The 21878-nt window shown below is 35.0% G+C and overlaps 4 protein-coding genes across 6 annotated transcripts in view; 3 read left to right on the forward strand and 1 right to left on the reverse strand.

The window, feature by feature from the left end:
- The first annotated feature begins 2988 nt into the window (after positions 1–2988).
- Positions 2989–3798, forward strand: LOC6638219 (DNA-directed RNA polymerases I, II, and III subunit RPABC1). The gene has a single exon (XM_002061488.4). The coding sequence runs from the start codon at positions 3057–3059 to the stop codon at positions 3687–3689; it is 633 nt and encodes a 210-aa protein (XP_002061524.1). The 5' UTR covers positions 2989–3056; the 3' UTR covers positions 3690–3798.
- A 298-nt stretch (positions 3799–4096) lies between these two features.
- LOC6638218 (deubiquitinase DESI2) lies at positions 4097–7547 on the forward strand. Its single transcript, XM_002061487.4, has 5 exons — positions 4097–4258; positions 4563–4793; positions 6118–6426; positions 6486–6574; positions 6643–7547. The coding sequence occupies exons 2-5, from the start codon at positions 4656–4658 to the stop codon at positions 6722–6724; spliced, it is 618 nt and encodes a 205-aa protein (XP_002061523.1). The 5' UTR covers positions 4097–4258; positions 4563–4655; the 3' UTR covers positions 6725–7547.
- Positions 7548–8365: 818 nt separating this feature from the next.
- LOC6638236 lies at positions 8366–12050 on the reverse strand. Of its 2 annotated transcripts, XM_047009464.1 has the most exons (4): positions 11866–12050; positions 11606–11674; positions 11125–11532; positions 8366–10688 (listed from the first exon to the last, which is right to left on the reverse strand). In XM_047009464.1, the coding sequence occupies exons 2-4, from the start codon at positions 11669–11671 to the stop codon at positions 8433–8435; spliced, it is 2730 nt and encodes a 909-aa protein (XP_046865420.1). In that variant the 5' UTR covers positions 11672–11674; positions 11866–12050; the 3' UTR covers positions 8366–8432. The 2 variants fall into 2 exon arrangements, with proteins under 2 accessions (XP_046865420.1, XP_002061522.1); XM_002061486.3 differs by lacking the exon at positions 11866–12050 and having other exon boundaries at positions 11606–11816.
- A 1273-nt stretch (positions 12051–13323) lies between these two features.
- The window catches only part of LOC6638235 (mitogen-activated protein kinase kinase kinase kinase 5), a 66271-nt gene continuing 57716 nt past the window's right edge, over positions 13324–21878 (forward strand). For both annotated transcript variants that reach the window (XM_023175923.2, XM_023175926.2), the window contains exon 1: positions 13324–13892. In XM_023175923.2, coding sequence (XP_023031691.1) covers positions 13767–13892 — 126 coding nt within the window. In that variant the 5' untranslated portion in view covers positions 13324–13766. The remainder of the gene's footprint in view (positions 13893–21878) is intronic.

The raw sequence follows: 21878 nt of genomic DNA on the forward strand, positions 1-21878 counted from the left end.
CGTCGGTTGGCTGTCACACATGTCCTGCTCCTGCTGTCGTCTGGCTCTGCCAAGACGTTTCTCAAATTGAAAAATTCCAATTTTAATACAATTATTTGTAGGCAAAAACGAAAAAAACAAAAAAAAAAAAGTACAAGCAGCAAAACCAAAGAACAAGAACACGATGGATGACACAACGAAAGATGTATGTAAAAGAAGAGGAAGAAGAAGAAATCAGGCCGTGCAACTTGCTAAAATGATAAAATAGTGTAGAACTTCTATAAAAGGAAACCAAGAGTCAAGCAACTTCATTTTCCATTTCGCCTTGTTAGCACATTGAAGGACATTGTGATCTTAAAGTGAGCCACCCAAAGGCCCAATCAGGAAACGAATCTTCAATTTCATAAGGTTAAACAATTTGCTTCAATCTACTCCCAAAAGTTCACATTAACGCGAAGTCAACATAATTTTAACTTCTTATTGTCAATTCCATTTTTAATGCTTGATTTTAGGCTATTTATTATTGTGTTAAAACTTTTCGAGATCTTTGACTATTTTAATGGGAAAATTGCATAAGAATTTTCCAAATAAAACCTTTGGATCATAGCAAAAATTAGTCTCTTTATATATATAGTGAAACATAAGTATAAACAATTAGTAGATTTTCCAACAACAAATAAATTAAATCATTCATTTAAAAATTGTTACTGTGAAAGAAAATCATTTTTAAATTTTAATTTCTTAAACATAAAAATTCCAGAAACTAAGATCATCGATTGAAAATCAGTCAAAAGCCCAAAAAATCAATCGATGCGACGGAAAAGTCAAATAGTGAAACTTTCCCCCCCTAAAGTATGCAATGAGCAATCGAGAAATTGACATTATTATATTCATAATTGTAAAATATTAAAAACAATTTACATATTACAGACTCAATTATGGTTCATATAAATTATAGTTAGAGTTAGAGCCATACAAAATTTAAGGAAATATTATTCATCATATTTTCTTAAAATTTATAATTTTTCTGTCTAAACTTTGACGACGATCTTAAGAAATAATTTGTTATTTCGTACATTGGCTTGACCAACATTTGCAACATTTTTCAAGTTTCTGATCAACTCAAAAATAAGTTCGATATATTACTTAACTTCAAGAAATGTTTTACTTTTGCAGGTAATTAAAAAAATTAAAAAAATGTCTAAATTTCATTTTGTATAATTTTCGTTTTGTGGACAAATTTAAAACACTTTACAGTTAAATGTGAGAGAAGAGAATGTTCCATATGGAAAATCTGCATGAAATTTCTGTGTCATTGGCCTTCATCTGCACGTCAAGAAAGTCATTATGCAAATAATTATAAAAATTCCTAACCGAAACCAAAAAAAAAAAAAACACACAGAAAAGAAAGGTCGACGACAAAAAGACAAAAAAGGAGAAAGAAAAATAAGTGAGTTAAGAAGCATATAAATTCCATTTGCCCAGGTAAAAATTTTCTCAAGGAAAATGCAGCGCACGCACAGAAGGATGTCGATGCGACGACGACAATGTTGAGGGGAAAAGAGTGTGAGGATAAGAGAATGGTTGTTGGATGATGATGCTGCTGCTGCTGCTGCCGCCTTTGGCATGGAGGTACTCGTTTTCTGTTTTTTTGTCCTTGGCAATTGGCGTTTACCTGAGCGCAGGACATGGCATACCAAACATTATCACAGCGGTTAATGCGGCGGCATCAACCAGAAGCATCATCATCAAGAGCAGCATCGGCATTGGCATCGGCATCATCATGGTGAAATGTTATCAACAGCTTAGCGTTAAACTAAACTAAAACTTTTTCGCTGCACCATGGTGCAACCTCATCCTGCTCATCCTTATGTTGGGGTCGGTCCTTCAATGTTTGTTTCCCCACCTTCTCCTACTTTTCTCTTTATCTGGTCTTTATCCTACCACTTGCTATGCGCTTCGATGATTTTGATCAGATTTACTAGCACGAATATAAAGCGAAAGAGTGAGCGAGAGAGAGAGAGAGAGGGATGGTGGTCGCGAATGGTGGGTGGTGAGGGAGGGGGCGTGGCATGATGTCCAGCATTCGCTTTTATCTCTTTTAGCTGCAATATTTTTGCATTTATAATGAAATTCATCGTTCATTTTTCATACTTGCACAAAGTGGATTTTTATTAGATTTACAATTTTCTCTTTTTGCCTTTTTTTTTGCTCTGTGTATCTCCCTCCTCTTGGCCACTCTTCGTATCTCTTTCCCACTCCCTTTGTAGCATATGGTTTGCTTTCCATTTATTATGTTTTGTCAAATTGTGGTAAAAACTAGTAGAAAAGCATAAGAGAAAATGTGTGTGTGTGTGTGTTTGTGTTGTGTGCTGTTTTTTTTTCCGCAAAATTTTTCTATTAAATAAACTGTCAGTCAAGTCATTGACGCGCTGGTGCTACGTGAGATGCCGCCATTTCCCCTTCAAATAGAAAGTCATAGACGATGATGTTTCAAATAATTGTGCTTAGACACCGCGCAACCACCACCCCCCGCATCCTCCACTAACACCCTTCCATCCATAGCGGGGTAAATATTAACGACATTTTTAGTTTCAGGCATGCAGACAACGGAATATACAAGAATATATATTAACATTATTTCTCTAGGACTAGAGTCTGCCTTTTAGCGTCAATAATTGAATGTTACACGTAAAATATTAAGAACGAACAGTGTAAAAAAAAAGAAAGTAAATAACATGAGTGCCAGTCAACAAGTTCATTATGCGGCAGAACCAAAAAAAAAAAACGAAACGTGAGAGTAGAGACCTTTCAACTCAAACCCATTTCAAAATGTGCTATGAAAATGAAAAATTCAAATCCCAAAAGTAACCGCTCAAGTGCAAGCTGCCAAAAGCTGATTGCTGCGACAACAACGAACTAGGAGCGCCAGTGGGCTAAATCGATAATTTACTACAACTTTACTTATCGATTCTTTTCTCATCGCTGGTAATCGCTTATATCGAGTGATTTATCATCACTAATTTTAAATAAAAGTCTGAATTTTCCGCGTGCTCTAGAATTTTCATTGCTAAACCATGGATGATGAAGCCGAAACTTATAAATTATGGCGCATACGCAAGACCATAATGCAGTTGAGTCATGATCGAGGCTATTTGGTTACCCAGGATGAGTTGGATCAGACGCTAGAGCAGTTCAAGGAAATGTTTGGAGACAAGCCCAGCGAGAAGCGACCGGCCCGTTCCGATTTAATTGTGCTGGTGGCCCACAACGATGATCCCACCGATCAGATGTTCGTCTTCTTCCCCGAGGAGCCCAAGATTGGTATTAAGACCATCAAAACCTATTGCACACGTATGCAAGAGGAGAATATTCATCGAGCCATTGTTGTTGTCCAAGGCGGCATGACGCCTTCGGCGAAACAATCTCTAGTGGACATGGCCCCCAAGTATATATTGGAACAATTTCTGGAATCTGAGCTATTGATCAACATTACGGAACACGATCTGGTGCCGGAGCATGTGGTAATGACGGCCGAGGAGAAACAAGAACTGTTGAGTCGTTATAAGTTAAAGGAAAACATGTTGATGAGAATTCAGGCCGGTGACCCTGTTGCCCGATACTTTGGACTGAAGCGTGGACAAGTAGTTAAGATTATAAGAGCCTCGGAGACAGCAGGCAGATATATTTCCTATCGCCTAGTCTGCTGAGGCGATAGAGTGGACGAGGAGTTTTGGAAAGGACAGATAGCTTAAGTTTTAATATGTAAGGCAAAGTAAGCTAACTGTTTATAATAAAGATAAAAACTGACTTAAGAAAGATATAGATGTTTAAATATATATATATTCATAGAATTACCTGACTAAAAGTTCAAGAACGAAAAGCCCTATAGATTGGCTCCATTTTCCAAAAATATTACGGAATTGTAGTTCCACTGAGGGCAAACTTTCAGCAGGTAAGGTAACTTTCCTGTAATTCTTTCAGATCGTACAAATATATAGTTATAGCGCTCCATGTAAATCAACTTTAAAATAGTATAAAAAAAATACTAGACTATCGGCAATGGCTAGAATCTATCGATATCATGTAAGCCCGCTAAACAATCGTTGGTATCGATAATTTAGTAGCTATACAACACTGGTGTTTGGCCGAGAATTTTGCAGCTTTTATTGTTTATAACATTTGTTTTGTTTACACCCACACAGAAAGAGCAAACGAGACAAGAGCCAAAAGGAAGATTATGGATAATTAACAAAAACAAAGAAATCGGAAAAACAGAGTAAGTGCGCTTGGAAAGTCGGTGGTTTGCCTTTCGTTTTTCTTTTTAGGCCCTATGACACATGCATATGTGGGAGCATACAAACATACGGATATAATTACATATGTGTGCGTGCGTTAGGGTATATGTACGAATGTAACTGCATAAGACACACACACACATCAGTGTGTTATTGTGTGTCTGTGTGTAATTATATTCTTTACTTGTGTGCATTGCATTTTATATGCTTGTTTTTTGTGGTTTTAATTTGTTTATCATCTTATTCTCATCTCCGATTTCGCATCTCTCTCACTCTCTCTGACAGACTGTTGTTGTTGTAGACAAAAGGAGGCAGGCGGCGGCGTGAAGCAGACGAAGTGGCAACCCTAAACACCCACAAAACGACGCATTTAATTCAATGTTCTCCAACGGATTGCCCTGCAATCTTTCATTTCCAAGCTGTCTAAGTGTACCAAAAGACGAAATTGGTAATGAAGAGCTACTGCCCGCAAATATGGGTACTCGTGAGCCTGTTATATTGAATGTCTATGATATGGTAAGCTCCCCAAAAAAGCAACATAAGACCAAAATCTTTCAAATTCCTCGGAAGTTTTTGGCGGAATCGAAATTTGCATATTTTATTGCTTTCGTGACAAATGCAATTTATTCGCTTAGCTTGCACGCAAATCCTTAACTTTTTAGTCAATATTTTCGAATTTTGAATGAGCGAAATGATGAGAATGTTATTTTAATATTTTTAAACAACATTCATATATTATAGATCGCCATTTATTCCCTACTGTTCAGATTGTTGGCATCAACAATCATAAGCATTTATTAAAGTAAAACCACTTATTTTTAGACTTTAAGTGATTTGTATTTCAACTTCTGCGGTTAAAATTTATGAGCTCATTTTGCAAGAATTTTGTGAACCCCTTTAGATGCTATGATTGTTTAAATTAAAGATTAAGATGTTTTCTTCAGTCAATTAAGTGCAAAACTTTCAATTGAAGTCGAAAGATTGTAGATTTTTTTTTAAAACAGCTGTTGAACAAATGGTAGTGTCTATAACTTTGAGACTGATGCTTTTAGTGACTTGTTTCTTAATTTAAAATCTGTTTTCTAACTAGGAATTGGTTTATTGTTGCCAAAAGTTTAAAAATGTTAACTATGGAAATTCTTCATTTTGGCATCCAAAATTGTGCAGTTATGGCCATATCCCTGAAAAGTTTCGTCAATTTATAAAAATCATAACCATTCGAAGCAATTCGTAAAATTATGGTCAAAAATGTGTATAAATTTTGACATAAAGTCCAAAAATGTGCCAAAAGCTTCCCATTTTAGCCCTAAATGTCATGTAATAATGGTTATGTAGACGAAAACACTTCATTTCGTCGTGAAATGTCACCAAATAATGACTTTGTGCATTATTCACCCAACATTACACCTACATTAATTGATATTTAATTTATTTATACTAATTCAGGCGCAGAAATTCGTCGAATTTGGCTAAATTTGTGAAAACATTTCATGTGGACGTAAAAATAGATAAAACTATTGTAATTTTCTCGAAAACTCCTTATAATACCGTAGAAATTCGACGGAAATCGTAGCAATTTTAATGAAAAATCTTCAATTAGGCATCGACATTTGTAAAATTATCACAATTCTCGCCAAAAAAAAAAAACCTTTTTTTAATTTCTTGATAGTAAAAACATTAAAATATCTAAAGTTTTAGAGATAAGATAAACAGACAACAGATTTGTCACCAATGTTGATAAGACTTTTTATTGTGATAATCGGTTGTTGTCTATTTGTAAAATTTCCAAGCAAAATAAATGTAATTAAACGTTTTTTTATCTTTCTTTTTTTTACGATAGTACTGGATCAATGAGTACACCACATCCATTGGTCTGGGCGTATTTCATTCCGGCGTTGAGGCATTTGGCACTGAATTTGCATATGGTGGCCATCCATTTCCGTTTACGGGAGTCTTTGAAATCTCACCACGTGATCATGATGAATTAGGTGACCAATTTCAATTTCGTCAGAGCATACAAATTGGTTGTACCGATTTTACCTATGAAGAAGTCCGACGAATTGTTGAAGAATTGGGTAATCAATTTCGTGGCGATCGTTACCATTTGATGAACAATAATTGCAATCATTTTTCGGGCAATTTAACACAGGTAAATTACAAAAATAAAGAATATCGAACAATTTTACTATACTATCAAATCATCTGCAGATACTTTGCGGCCAAGAAATACCCAGCTGGGTCAATCGTTTAGCGCATTTTAGCTCCTGTGTGCCATTTCTACAAAGATGTTTGCCAAAGTGAGTTGGAATCTTTTATAAAATATGTATAATTTGTTTAATTGTTGTCGTTTTTTTATTTATTGCAGAGAATGGCTAACACCGAATGCCTTGCAACAAAGCATAAGCACAATCCAAGAGCGCGAAGACTCCGATACCAATCCCCTTTGAGATTATACCTGAATTATCCCCCAAAAACGAAACATAAAAAGCATAGTTCATATTATCCTAACTACTTCCTCCTTCTCCTTAAAGAAAAAAACAAAAACTCTATTACAACAAATTGTTTAGTTAAAAGAAAAGAAAACAACCAACAAAGTAAAATATTTAAGAGAAATAATATGATAAAAACCAGCCAAGAACCCGCGAAAAATATATAGATATAAATAAACAAAAAAAAAGAAACTAGCTTAAGTAATTATGAAATGCAAATAAGAAGAGAAGAGAAGAGCGTTAAATTCGCAAGAAAACAAAAACTCTCTAAATTAGTTATGATGGGGAACATGATGAATTGGCTCTATGTAATTTGTATAATGACTATTCAGAATTTAAGAATTATAATTAAGATTGGATAATTTAAGTAGCAGAGATGATCGATCAGATGATTTTAAAGCTATATTCAACAAAACTCACACAACAAAAACACACACACATATACACATCGAGTAAACAAAAACAACAAACAACAACAATTACATATTGATATCGATATCATTGCTGCTAGATTGATTAATTGATTGATTGATAAATGCTCCCTTTTTGAAATTCTCTATTATCCTATCTATTTATCTCTTAATGTAAACTATATACATCTGTAATTTTCTTTTTTGTCTTTGTCGAATATTTATAAATCAAATTTATGTGTTATGTTTTTTCTACAATTTCCTGTTCAGTTTTAGTCGCATTATTTAACAAACAAAAAAAACAAAAAAATTATACACCAAATTACACGGATTTGTTATCAATAAATATATATATATATTATTATTATGTATATGTATTTGACATTCTGATATTTACACATAAATTAACATTAATTATAATTATTAAAACAATTTGATCGAAAATCTATTTCGATTTGCATTTAGTCTGTTAAAACAAAACAAATTTTACAGTTGTTTTTCTTTACTGCCTACAAAAATAAAAAACAAATATTGGGTAAAAGGGTTAAGTTTAGTTTTCAGATCAGAAACTCCATAAATTCTAATTTATGAAATGACAAAACGGGGAACAAATTTACAAACATGTTTTTTAAATTAAACAAAAATTTCAGCATTTTCAAAATTGTTTACTTTATTTTGCTTGAAAATTTGGAATTTTAGAATTTTTATTTGAATAATTTGTTTTAACATCTATCTAGTGTAAATATATTTCAAATATTATTTTTTATCTCTTAAAGTTAATGTTAAATAAATTAGTTTCAACTATTTACAAAATACAAAATTTTGTTAGTTTTTTTTTGGACAGCTTTTTAATAAATAGAAAAAATGAGAATTTTTAGCTATTTTTGGACTTCTCGGTTATTTCAACTTTTTATACAATTAAAGATTGTAAAAAATATTTTAAAAAATTTCGTTTTAATTTTTTGATGAAAATCCAAAAGTTTAAGATTGTTTAGTGAAATTTTCTTCAAATTTTAAAAGTTATCTGATCTTAAGGATAATGTTAAATAAATAATAGTAAAATATTTACAAAATGCTAAACAATTTTGTTAATTTCTTGGGGAGTTCTTTTTTTTTAATAAATAATATAATTTGTAAGTTAGTCAAATGGAAAATATAATTAAATATTATTTTTCGATTATAAAAATTGAATTTTTTGAAAATTTCACCTGGGTTTTATAAATTAGTTATAAATTATTTACAATTAGAAATGTTTTTTAAACCAGACTGGATACATTATTACTATATAAGCCAATATCATCTAAATCCAAATCGCCAATAACTGGACGATTTTGCCAGGCCATCGAAGAGCCAGCGGAGGCCATGGGAGGACTTGGAGCATATCCGGCCAAATGTTGAGCACTTCGACTGAGACTAACGTATTCATTTATGGGTCGCTGCGTTGCCAGAACTTGCGGCTGCGAATGTCCCTGGGTATGCGGATGCGGATGCGGGTGATTAAAGATATTTGCATTTGGTTGTGGTGGCGGATGTGGATTTGGTAAATAGCCCGAATTCGAAATGATTTTGCGACGATGCGGCAATTCATGGAAATAGGCATCTTTGGGCACGAAATTTTGTGGCATTTGCTGTGTGGTGGCATGGATGACAGGTAAACCAAATTGCGATTGCTGCGCAAGATGGCCAGCTGTCCGATGGGGTATACTATAGGTGGGTGATGGAGTACTAGCACTTGCTTGCATGGGATGAAAATTGTTGGCCTTTTTCAAACATTTGATCTCACTATTTCGAATTTCAACTTTATTTTCAAGCACGCCGTTTCCATGAATTTCCATTTCCTCGTTGCCATATTCTTCATTGTATTCCCGTATAGGATTTGAATAGAAAAGATTCGACATTATGGGTAAATGTCGTAGATTCTCTTGCTCCAGGCAAAGTGGTTGCCTCTTCAGATTAGCCTCCTCTTTATAGAGTAATTTATCGTTAACCAAACGCTCGCCAAGGCTCTCATTGCGTGCAGCGGTCTTCACGGCATCTTCTTGCTCTTGATTGAGTTCCGCATCCTTGCGTAGCGCCTTGATTACAGAATTCAACATATTCTCACCGCGTCCGAAACGTGGATAATATCTAGGTGATGGTGTACAGGTTTCCCAACTATTTTGCGAGGGATTCGAGGTTTCACTAGAGTTGGGATAGCGTCGCAGAACATGTGTATACTCATCACTCTCCTTGTCCTCCCCCCTCAGGTGGTTAAGGGATTCGGGGCGATCCGGACTGGGTTTGAAGGGAGGCGACAGAGATGAGAGTGGTGATGAGATTGGTAACTTTTGCTCTTGCTCGCTATCCCGTTCCATTATCAACGTGGTCTTCTCTAAGAGGACACCTAAACGTTCGGAAACTTTCAGGAAATCCAATTTCAATTCATCCAATTTTGAGTGCTCATCATTTGCTAGATCTTGTGTGGAAATGGGTAGTGGATTTTCTGCTAATATCTGCTCTGCCTCCTCATCCTCCTCTGTTTCATTATCCTCACTTTCTTCTTCGGTGCGATGTACAATCGCTTCGACAGCTGCTCCAATTCCTGGTACACTTTGATCATCCTCATCGTCTTCCTCTTCGAGACCATCAACAGATCGCGAATTTTTCATTGTACGATTCTCCATGTGCTTTTCCAATAGTTCCAGACTCCGACAACGTGATAGAGTCCTCTCCAGGGTTGATCTATTGTGATGGAATGATGTGGAATGCCTCTGGGGATTGCCACGCATTAGAAACTCATTCAAATATTGCCTTTTACTCTCACATCTCAAGCGATCTTCAATCATTGTACGCGTCAGTTGCTCAATCTGATCGTTTGTCTTGATGGCCAACGCTTGCACCTTGTGTCCCAGCCGCTCTTTGGTCTTGTGTACGTATTTCTTTAAACTCTTGCGATTACAATTCAATTTGTTCTCAATGTGCCGAAAGAAGGGACCACAATAGCAAGTATTGCCCACGCTGACTTGTCCCTTGTGTATATGCCCAGCCAAGTCCAAATAGTATTGTTCTCCTGGACGCAAAGGTTCTTTGGGTAGGGTTTCCAATTTGGGTGAGGGAAATGCTCGAGGATCGGGAAAATAATGACATCCATAGGGTGACCAATTTATTCCTTTATCCACACTATCTCTATCTTTATCTCGTTCTCCATTTCTATCTACCTTTTCATCCTTGGAATGCTTCTCTTTGCGATTACGTATACGACGTGGTGTATTGAGTATCTCTATAATCTCACGATAATTCTTCCTAATTGCTATATGCATAGGACAATCGCCTTGGGCGTTCTTTATACTTAAACGAGCATCGGCTTCCAATAGGATTCGTGTTAATTTTCGTCTACCCATGGCCGATGTTATATGCAAGGCGGTATCACCATTCAGATTCGTCTTATTTGGATCACATAGGGCGGAAAGTAGAATCCGGGTAACGCCAGCATGTCCGTATCGACAGGCAGTGTGTAATGGTGTATCGCCATACTGGAAATTGTTAAAAGAATTTGATCAATATAAAATACTTTGAAACAAAGGTTTTTTAATCAAGAAGATTAGTACTATTTCTAAACACGTTTTAAACTATCTGATATAGTCAATCAAGCAGTGAAGAGACAATTTTTTGCATTCTAACTGGAAGATCAAGGATTATGGATTTAGTATTTTTTGCTTTTCAGTATGTGGAGTTATTAAAATTACCGAAATATAGAAAAACCGATATTTGGGAATGTCCCCAGACTCCGCCCGGATTCTTTTTAGTTTTTACACCAAATTTTTGAAATTTTTTTCCATTTACTTTCGACAAAAACTGCTGAATATGCCTAAATCATAACAAAACATGACATAACCTTATTCTTTCCTAAAGATCTACCACTATTTTCCGTGAACGTGAAAGATCTACCACTATTTTTCGTTAACTCACATTATTTTGAACATCAGGATCGGCTCCAGCTAGCAAAAGCTCTCGTGAGCTTTGATTATGACCATTTTGAGCGGCCAAATGGAGAGCGGACAAACCCTCATTGTTGATAATGCCCAATGTGCTGTTATGTAGGGCTTCTATGGTGGTTGCTGCCACCCTTGCCTTGACCTTGCCACCACCGTTGGACGAGGACTTTTCCTTGCTGGTTTGCAGTGGCTTGGCGCAAATTAGTTTCACACAACGGCTAAAACCACGACTGGCCGCCTCATGTAATGCTGTATTGCCATGATTTGATTCCTTGGCCAAGCGATCTGTATGACTGGAGCTGGAGGAGAGTAAGACTTCCACACGTTTATCATCTCCAGCGGCAACGGCTTCATGCAAAGGTGTCCAATTGACAGAATCGGGCTAACAATCCAAAAAAAAAGGTGGAGTCACGTTTAAGAAAAGACGCATTAAGTGGAGGGAATGAAATACCTACCCCAGAAATCGCATTTGGCAGGGCTTCCTGTTTTTGTAGGCGATTGGCTATGGATCCATGCTGCATTTTCTAACAAAAAGAAACCAACCAAAAGATCAACAAATCGTTGTATTTAATCTCATTTGATGGCTTCAATTACAGTTATCAGAGTGGTCTACGAGTGTGTGTGTGTGTGCGTTTCTTGTGTGTATTTGTATTGGTGTACACGTAGTAATTACCATCTATGTGATACTCCCATTTTTACTCCCAATTTCACTTACTTTTAATTTGAATTTTTCAAATTAAGCGCCTTCGAGTTTTACATTTTAACCGTTGCGTATAATTTCCAAACAATTTGCTTTTCAATTTCCTTTAATTTTCATAAATTTTTTTGCACTACTTTGCCTACGTTTGTCTCTTTGAGTTAATTCTTTAAGCCAGGCCTAAAAGAAACTCTGCAGAAGAAAGCCAATCACAGGTAAAAAAAAAAAAAAATTGGCAACAGGTTTGACCATTATAAAAATCCCACTATAATTTAAAATCCCAGTATGAGGTAAACAAATCTTACAAGTTCTCATATTAGGAAAAACGTTATGCGATAATTATATATTTTAAGCTACTAGAGTTTTTTAGTTAATAAATATAATATAGAATCTTAAAAAAAACGCTTAGCGGCTTTTAATTTTTGTAATAAAAATTGTTTTGAAATTGCTCAAATACTGGGATACAGAAATATCGGGCATAACATCTATTTGATCCACTATTTTTTCTTTGAATATGAATGATTTGATGTTTTTGAGGCGAATTTGATTTCAAAGAGAACATGTTCGGTGCGGTTCAAATGGTTTGATGTGGCTTCGGGTGGTTGCGGCGAATGGTCAAAAAGTTACGGCGAATGTTCACTTTTGCAAGGCGAATATCAATTTTTCTTCATTCAATTTTTTTTACGGCGTGAGCGAATTTGGGCTCGAGTTCGACGTTGTTGCAAGGAGTTCGGTATGGTTCGGAAAGGGTATTCGCTGTTCGTCGAATGTTTAAATTTGACCGTTTTTTTTTGTGTTGTTTTTGTTTCCGAGGTGAGCAGATGTGCGGTCGCGTAGTCGATTGTCGATAAATTCGCTTTTTTAATAAGAATTGTGCACCTTTGTTTAAATTCTTGGAGCGCGTGTGTTGTTTTCTATTGAATTAAAATTATTTAGCGAAACGCAGCAGCAGCAACAACACTAACAAAAACAACAAGAAACAGACAGGCAACGAGACAAGGGGCTACAAAGCGACACGCCTTGTCGCCCTTGTTTTTTGTTGTCGCGCGTGTATCTCTCTCCGCGTGTGTGTGAGTGTGTGCATCGTGTGACGATAACGATATAAAAATCCAATAAAATTAATAATTATTAACCAAAAAGAAAGAAAGAAAAACATCAGCCGCATAAAAAGAAGAAGAAGCAAGAACAACAAATAGTTTTATGCCAACTCGCGGCAGAGAATTTATTTGCACGCCCACCACAACACCCCACTATCCCCCCCTTCCATTTCCCATTAAGCGTCCACCCTCCTTCCCCCCTTTCACTTACGTTCGTCGGCGCTTTCACTGTTGTTGTTGTTGTTGTTGTTACTGCCTTTTAATTCCAGTTTTTTTTTATTGTTGTTCTTTTCGCTGGTTCTTTTTGTTGTTGTTGCTGCCGTTGCTCACTTTAATGATTTCTCTGCGTCATCTAAAATTTGTTGCCATTCAATTCCAGTGCGAGTTAATATTTCGATTTATCTACATACATATATAGTATATAGTGAAATATATATGTGTATATATATATGAAATATCTGATTATATAGAGTTATCTCTCTGTTACGTTACGCAACTGTGTGTGTGTGAGTGAATGTGATTGGTGCAACTGTGTGTGTGCAAGTGTGGGCGAGAAGTGCGTGAGTGTGTGTGTGTGCAAAATGCATTTGATTACCGTTTGAATTAGCCGATAATCATAATTATAATTAATAACAACAACCGAATCGAAATATATATCGAAAATCCCCCTCCACACACAGACGCACACACACATAAACACACACACATCACAATAAACACACACATAAAATCAAAACAAAACAAAAAAGGAAAACGCATAAAGGAGGAGCAGCACCACCAGGAGGAGGAAGAGGAAGATAATCTTCCATAATCTTCATCATCATGGCCTCCGCTCATACCCATCATAATGCCAATTTGCTCAGTTCCGATATATCCAGACGGAATCCCCAAGATGAATACGAACTCATCCAGAAAATTGGATCTGGCACTTACGGCGATGTCTATAAGGTGAGTGGAAGTACATAATATCGAAATTTACATTGACTTTAATTCTTTTATAATATAAATTTCAATGGGTTCTTTGATTCCAATTGTTAATATTTAAATTGGAGTTAATTTTAGATTGAATATATATCAGTTCTTTGGCAATTAAATATCAAAATTAAAATTGCGACTTATAAATTAATATAAGAAACTGTGATTATCATTTGTATGATGTTAAACCATATCCAGATACTTAATACAAATGTTTCCACGTATCCACGTGGCTAGTCCGGGGATTCCATAATGTCAATATTTTGAACAATTTTGAACTTTCTTTTATCTCTTTAATAATTCCTCTCAATAATTCTTCGTATTAACTCAAATTGCCAAGCCAAAAATCTTGATTTTTAGATCGAACTCTCTTCGAAAATATTTTATAGATCCGTTTATGTCTCAATTTCATGAAATGCAGGAAAAAGTAATCTTTACTTACGTGTTTGAGCCTCTTGATACTGAAATTCTATAACGATGGAAGAAATCCTTACAGAAACTAATATTTTGTCATTTGTTATAACTTTAATAATCTAAAAATACTGAAAACAAAAACTTTCATGTTATAAAGTGAAAAATTAGGCATCTGTTTGATCCTTTTGATTTTATACAATTTTTATAGCACAGACACTTTAAGAATTTTGATGTCTCAGATCTGGAATTATTTTCAAATTAAGTGAACATACTTTGGAGTTATAAAGTTGTGCTATAAATTGCATAGTTAGGCATCTCGAATGATATGATTTCTTTTCTATTTTAGTTCCCCGACAATAAAAATACTTATGTTTTTATATTATTCTATTTTAAGAGCAAGTTTAGTGTCGCTCTTAAGTTTAATGTCCTTTCATAAAACTGTTTGGTTTCAAATATTACTTTTGGGGGGCAATTTCTACTTAGTTTCATTCTTTTACTGCTTTGATTTGGATATCTTTATATAGAATCGATTTTCATTTGCAAGACTAAGTTTTTGAACATTTTGGAACCCAAAAAAAAGTTGTTTGATTATTCTGACTTTTAGAATTAATCTAAGCATTGTTACTTGACTTCAAATACAATATATTGGGGATAATATATTCGATATCTTCTTTTTAATATATATAAACAACGCAAAATCATTTCTAATGTAGATCGTTAACCATCTAAAACCCATAAAATATGCAAAAATAGATTAAATTTTGTTTTCCAATTACAGAACATTTGCCTTTCTATTTTATTTATTCTAAAGAGAACATTCTAAAGATTCCTTAACAAAGGAAGCCATCAAATATTTTTCCTAGCATTTCCAAGTAGCTTCAAAAATTACCAACATTTTATTTAGTTACCCATCAAAATTTGTCTATTAACTATGATATTACATTTCATAAGAGTCCGGTTCCAATTTCATTTTATATAAAACCAAAATGCATCCGCATTTAATTTCTAGTTCTAAAATAAATATTTCATTTTATATTCTCAATGTTTTGTGACTGTTTTGTTTTTTCTCTATTTTTTTCTGTTGCCCTTTGCTATGGAAAGAATTCTTTGCTTACTGCACACACACACACACACACACACACACACACACATGAGACAAGACTCAACCGAATAAATAGCATGTTTGTAATTTAGAATGTTGCAGGGCCCCGCCCCCTTTTGGCCTCAGCATGCCACACACCACTCCGTTTCCCATTGACTTTTGTTTTGCGTTGCATTCCTTCGGCGTAGCATGGCATGAGCTGCTCTTCTTCTCCTCTTCATCATCCTCTTCCCCCTTCTTTTACTCTTCCATTTTATTCGTCTCCTTCTGGTTCTGTTTCTGCCATTGCCTCCCTCTCTCCCCCCTCTCATTGGCTTGCGTCGTACTCATTTGTACATCTGTTTGTTCCCATTTTGTTTGGGGATTCAGTTCGTTATGGAAAAAAATAGCAGCAATTTCGAAAAAAACGAAATATTTCAAATATTCTTTATAAAAATGTGCAATTTTTTTTTTTGAGGTTTCTGTTTGTGCGATGGGCCACTCAGATTTCAGTTTCCTTAAATATTTATGTATTTAAAGTGTGTTAATGTGTTATTGAGGAATTTTACATTTTCGTTTCATAAGTTTATTTTATTGTTAGCAGTTTTCACTTCTTTAGGAGAGTCTCTTTACGAGAAGAGTCTCCTACAGTTTTAATAATAATAATTTCTATAAAACTTTATATCAAATAAATACTATAGACTTTAATCATTGATTATATTCTTTGTAGTCAATCATCAATTAAATCATTTATTGAATATTTTCATGTCTGAAACGAAACGTAAAAATATCCTTCATAAAAAACCTTAGGAACTCAAAACATAGTTCATAAAAAACTGAAGGTAATTTAGCGCTATAAATCCTTAAAGGAGGAAAAAGGATAAATCTTTTTCGACTACAGGTTATGATTAATGTTCAAAGGAGCAGCGACACGTACATAGTTTTCCAATTGGGCGTAAAAAATTGTTTATTTTTACTAATTCTTCGGTCAAAAATTGATCTGTTCGATATTTTTTTGGTTTGTTAATAAAATACATACAAAAATAATAATACCTATGTATTTGTACATTAGGGTGAAATGGTATATTAAAGTCGCTAAATTTTGTGTAACAGACAGAAGGAAGCTCCGTGCATTTGTTTTACTTCCTACTGGAATCCACAAAGAATGCTCACACAAATCCTTGAGTGATTGAAAATGAAGCGTTTCTTGAGGATTACTTTAGGATTACTACATCGGGGTTACCTTTCCTTTCTATGGGGAAATGACTGTCATAGCTTTAGTTATTAATACCAAATTGAAATCTAGCTATTTATGTATCTCGGGTTGTTTATCTTCGCTTTATGTTATCATCATTTATCCAGAGGGGTCCGCCAAAACCACGAGCTGCTTTTCTGCATTGATTCTCTGGATTAATTTGATCAATTGTTCGACTACTCACAGTGTTTGTGTGTGAGTTGTGTGTGAGTTGTGTGTGTGTGTGTGTTTATTATGTTTATCCACAACTGTGTTGCATTTGTGAATTTCATTTTGGGTTGATTTTTGCTTCGCTTCGCTTTAGTTGTGGCTCTGTCGCTTGGCATTTTGTCTCATTATTGCTCGAATGCGTCATCCATTCAGCAAGTTTCAATTTCGAATTCTTTCACTCTTTATTTGTTTTCTTTTCTGTTTTCTGTTTTTCTTTTTCATCGCAAAACGAGTTGTATTCGGTTTTTAAAGTCTTTTTCAGCTAAATGATATGAGCCTGACCTTAGATAATCAACTTCATCTGCTTGAAACTAGTCTCTCCCTCTCTCTCTATCTTTAAATTAAAATTTGTTTATGTGTTATAATTTAGATTTTATTTATCACTTTGCTTTGATATTCAAACCTGATCGTACAACCATTATTAACAAAATGATTTGACGTTTGTGTTATAATATTTCATAGAATGGAATAAGGTCAAAACGAGATTTTATTGGTTCTTATCAAGATCGAACTGCTTTATACCATTTGTTTTTATTCCATCGATATCTTAGCCAAATGTTATAAATACTTACTGTTGAAATTATATAAACAAATGTTAAAATCAAAGTCCATTGACTATATAAGACAAGCTGCCAAAGGGGAAAAAAATGTTGGACAAAATTTATATAATTGTTAAGAACTTTTTAAGGATATGAGGAACACTTTTTAGTTTAATATTGACAATAATACAAATAAGAATAGTATTAACAATTTGAATGATTCTGACAATGATTTTAGGAAATTTTAATTTTAAAATTTGCAAGTTATTTCAGATACATAAATTTTGCTTGATTTACAATTACGTACATATATCCATTTTAATGGTTAAGTCATATACCGATGAGCTAATAATTATAGTTTATATCTTTTTTAATAGACTTGCGCAAAAAGTCGTTTATCTAGTATAATTAAATAATTATATTGATATTTAATATCCTAAATATTATATATTCTATACTAAATTGACACTGATCGACTCTTTATGACTATTTTTTATATTTCTCACATACTTTTGATTAATTTAATTTACAATTTCCCTACAATATTTTAAATTGTTTAAATTTATAAGTGACCTAACGAACTGGAATGACTAGATCGGAATGTCTATATAGTTAAAACATGTCTGATGGATATATATATTTAAAAAGGGCATAGAAACATTTGCATGAACCTTTTTGGATTATTCTTTTATATGGAATATATATGTTTGTTTGCGGAATTTATGATCGGGCAGCGACGTACCGAGGTCTGCCCTCTCCATGTGTTTTTTTTTTTCGTTAAAAATGTTTACACAAAATGGTGAGAAGAGAAAAATATGTGTGTATTTTTTTTTGTTTTTTTTTCATTTTCACTTACTTGAAAGTTTGTTTATGTTATTATGTTTGATTATGTGTTTGTATGAATTCGTAATGCTTGCTAGGTACTTTCCTTCTTCCTTCTCTCTCTCTCTCTCTCTCTCTCTCTATCTTGCTCTATCTCTTTCTGTATGTCGATTTGCCCATATCAACAATTTGTTGACAGGTTATTATATTACCAGCTGTTCCAGTTTGGTTTTTTTTTTCATTTCATTTCATTTCTCTTCTAGCTTTACACCTTGCCATAAATTCGAATTACAACGAAACCAGAAAAAAAGAAAAATTAGTCCAAAATAAAAAAAAAATGGCAAATAAATTCCACATGCCAAAAGTGCGAGGGACGGGAGTGGCAAGGGAAGGGGAGAAGTGTGTAGAAGCTTTTTATTAACGGAAATTCGAGTACAACAACAAACAATAACAATAAGGAAAGAAAAAAAAAGTCAAAGAAATAAGAGCCAAAATGGTAAAAGATGAAAAAGTAAAGTCTACTTAAAGGCGCGCCAGGCAAAAAAGTGCCAAGTTACTAGAAAGAGAGGGAGCGAGTTATGCAATGGAAACTGGAACACAAAAAAGTAAGGGGGAGAGAGAGGGAGAAATACATATTTGATGTATATTTGTCTGTATGTGTGATTGCCTTTGCCAGGCACTTGACTTCTCTCCAACACACACTCCCACATACACACACACACACATACACATCTACATTGTGGCTCCATTGTTCCTGTTGTTGGTGCCACACTTTAACAATCATCCTCATCGTCATTCCCATCCTTGCCATCGTCATCGTCATCGTCCTCGTTGTGTGTGTGTGTATGTTTTTTTTTGTTGTGCACACGCAACACGCATGAAAACATGAAAAAATTGGCGCAAAACACTCGGCCCAAGCGTTTTTCTTCGTCGTCTTCGTCTTCTTCTTGTTGTACTTCTTCAGAAGGAAGCTAGAGAAAATTACTAGAGAAAAGAACGAAGTGAAGTGAATTGAAGCAGCGCAGTGAAGTGGCCTCCGCCACTGAAAAAAAAGGGGCGAGTGGGTGGAGTGGGTCACGTAGAGAATATACAGATGTAAGGGGGCGTGGACATTCATATGTTGTGTGTTTGTTTGTTTGTTTGTTGATTTGAGGCTTGTTTGCTGGTGCGTTGCGTAGTTATTTTCCCTTTCTTTCTTTTTATTCTCTCATTCATTCATTCATACATTTCATTTCATTTTATTCTTTCTTTTCCTTTCACACATTGCATTGCTGGGATTTCAACATCTTGTTGTATAACTTGTGAGGGAAAAGGAAGAGGCAAAAACGAATCCCATTTACATATTTCAAAAGTCAATGAATCAGTTACGTATAAGCAAACTGGCCATTAATAGTCATGGGGCAACTTGCAGCTGTTTTTGTGTTTTTCATTTTGAGAACACTTTGGGGATAACTTTTATTTAAATGTTTTAAAACAATTGGTAAAAGTTGTTGAATAAGATTGTTGTAATTAAAACAATTAAGCTTATCAGACGTCATAGGAGGCTTGAAATGATACAACTTTTTCAAAATTATTCGAATTGATTTCTACAAGATTTTGAAATAAAAGTTTATTGGAGTTATATTTGATTAAACACATCAAGTTTTCGTATTGAACAAAGAGTTTCCTATTTGTATATGCTGATCAGGAATCTATATTGTATTTTCTAATCAGTAAATTATTATTAATGTTAATTGTTTTTCAAAATTAAACTTCAATACATAAAAACTTTATGTCTCACGCCTTCTAATTATTTTGTGTGCCTTCTCTGAAAACATTTTGAAATCGAAATCTATTCAAGCCCATTGTTTGACATTAATTAAAGTCAAAATTCTATACAGAATCTTAGCTTTCCTTAAAAAAATATAGGAAAACAAAACCTTTACAAAGGTTCATATTTATGACACTTTTTCTTTAAACCCGTAACCGCAAATTTAATAAATTTCGAAACCGCAAAGTTATATGGAATTGCTTTTATGCCTCTCATAACAATGTTGTTGCCCATATCTTTACCGATTTTTGGTTGGTCTTTATGTTTTTTCAATGGCGTCTTTAGACTCATTTTTGTTTTGTTGCCAACCACAAACAACTTGGTTAGACTAGACAACACAGAACCGAAATGGAATATGTATATGTAGATAGAAACACAAACACAACAAGAAAAGGATGGAGGAAAAATCCAATGTTCGCCTTGAACTAGGTGGCGCCATCTACAAAAATGTGTGTGGAGAGGAAAAAGGGTTTTTCCATTTACCAAAAAAATTTCCATCAAGTAAACAAACCAAAAAAAAAAAATAACGCAAAACGCATTCGGTGAAAGAAATCTGTTCATTTTCTTCTCCCTTTTTCACGCACATTTCTTCAGTAAAATATGCAAATGGCTTTGCGACACGCCCATCAAGCAAACGCCTTTTTCCATTTTTTTTTTTTTGGCCATATTTAAATGTTTAATGAAAAATTGCTATGAGCTTAGGGAGGAAAAACGCGGGATAAGGATAGAAATGTGGGGACGAGATGGTGGGGATGGAGGTGGATGGAGCAAGTGGAAAAGGTGGCGAAGAGAAAGAAAGAGAGAGAGAGTGAGACAGAGTGAAGTGTGGCAAGTTGGTCCGAGAGGGTGATGATGGTGGCACAACCCTTAATTTAGCAACAACAAAGAGCCATAACAATAACAAGTGACGATTGGAGCAGAGGAGAGACAGAGAGAGAGCGGCAGAAGAGAAGGAACCGCCGGGCAAACGACTGGAGGGGAAGTGAACGGGAAATGTGGCCATGTTGACCTAATTCCCGGCGTGGCAATAATTTGCACGTCTTCAACACGCTTGGGAGCGGTGGCAGCAGGAATCGTCGGGGAGCCAAGGGCGGGTAGCGATAGGGTTGTTGCAACAGGGTCGCTGACTGTTGCAGAATGCTTTTGTGTGGCAGGTTTTTGTGGTCGCATAGCCACCTACTGCTGCTGCTGCTATGTGGAACACCCCGTTTCCTCCTGTCTGATGCAGTTGCCAACAGATGCCAACAACAACAACAACAAACAACACTAACAACAATTCCAATTAAGTTGATACAAAATTTAAGGCCAGAATAGAACGGACATGGATGTGCCCCATTAGGGAATATGCCGCAATTAGCCGACGGCTTCCTTTCCACAACATCGGAGACTGCCCCTAGAGAACTTTCCACTCCACCTCCTCAAATTCCTAATCCTAATCCACTGTTCCTAGCCAAATCAACTCTAAATGCACAAAAATTTAAATAATGAAAAGAAATCCCAACATGAGGGACCCCAAACACAGTAACTGATGGGATGCGAAAACAGACAGAAACAGGCAAAAAAATAAACCAAAATGGAAAAAAATGGAATAAAAGATACCCAGTTGTGCAAATATTGGGTTTTGCCCTTTTCACCTCCCCCGCCTTACCCCCTCGCCATGCCGTTGAACACACTTACCTCACCCAACATTTCATTTCCTTACCGCTTTAAAGCATATCAGCCAGACAGTCGTCCCCAAAGTCAAATAAAAAAAAGAAAATAAGGGAATCCTTTGTGTGATACCCATTACACATACGGCCAACCAAAAACTGGCCATACTGGAATTAAA

This window comes from Drosophila willistoni (assembly GCF_018902025.1).
Source record: "Drosophila willistoni isolate 14030-0811.24 chromosome 2L unlocalized genomic scaffold, UCI_dwil_1.1 Seg139, whole genome shotgun sequence".
NCBI classification, from domain to species: Eukaryota; Metazoa; Arthropoda; class Insecta; order Diptera; family Drosophilidae; genus Drosophila; species Drosophila willistoni.

Excerpts from the sequence above, each read along its gene's own strand:
- LOC6638219 (XM_002061488.4), top strand. The coding sequence starts at position 3,057 with ATGGATGATGAAGCCGAAACTTATAAATTATGGCGCATACGCAAGACC.
- LOC6638218 (XM_002061487.4), top strand. The coding sequence starts at position 4,656 with ATGTTCTCCAACGGATTGCCCTGCAATCTTTCATTTCCAAGCTGTCTA. Across the intron at positions 6,427-6,485 it reads TTTCGGGCAATTTAACACAG|ATACTTTGCGGCCAAGAAAT; the intron begins GTAAATTACAAA and ends AATCATCTGCAG. Across the intron at positions 6,575-6,642 it reads CTACAAAGATGTTTGCCAAA|AGAATGGCTAACACCGAATG; the intron begins GTGAGTTGGAAT and ends TATTTATTGCAG.
- LOC6638236 (XM_047009464.1), bottom strand. The coding sequence starts at position 11,671 with ATGCAGCATGGATCCATAGCCAATCGCCTACAAAAACAGGAAGCCCTG. Across the intron at positions 11,533-11,605 it reads TGCCAAATGCGATTTCTGGG|CCCGATTCTGTCAATTGGAC; the intron begins GTAGGTATTTCA and ends TTGGATTGTTAG. Across the intron at positions 10,689-11,124 it reads ATCCTGATGTTCAAAATAAT|TATGGCGATACACCATTACA; the intron begins GTGAGTTAACGA and ends AACAATTTCCAG.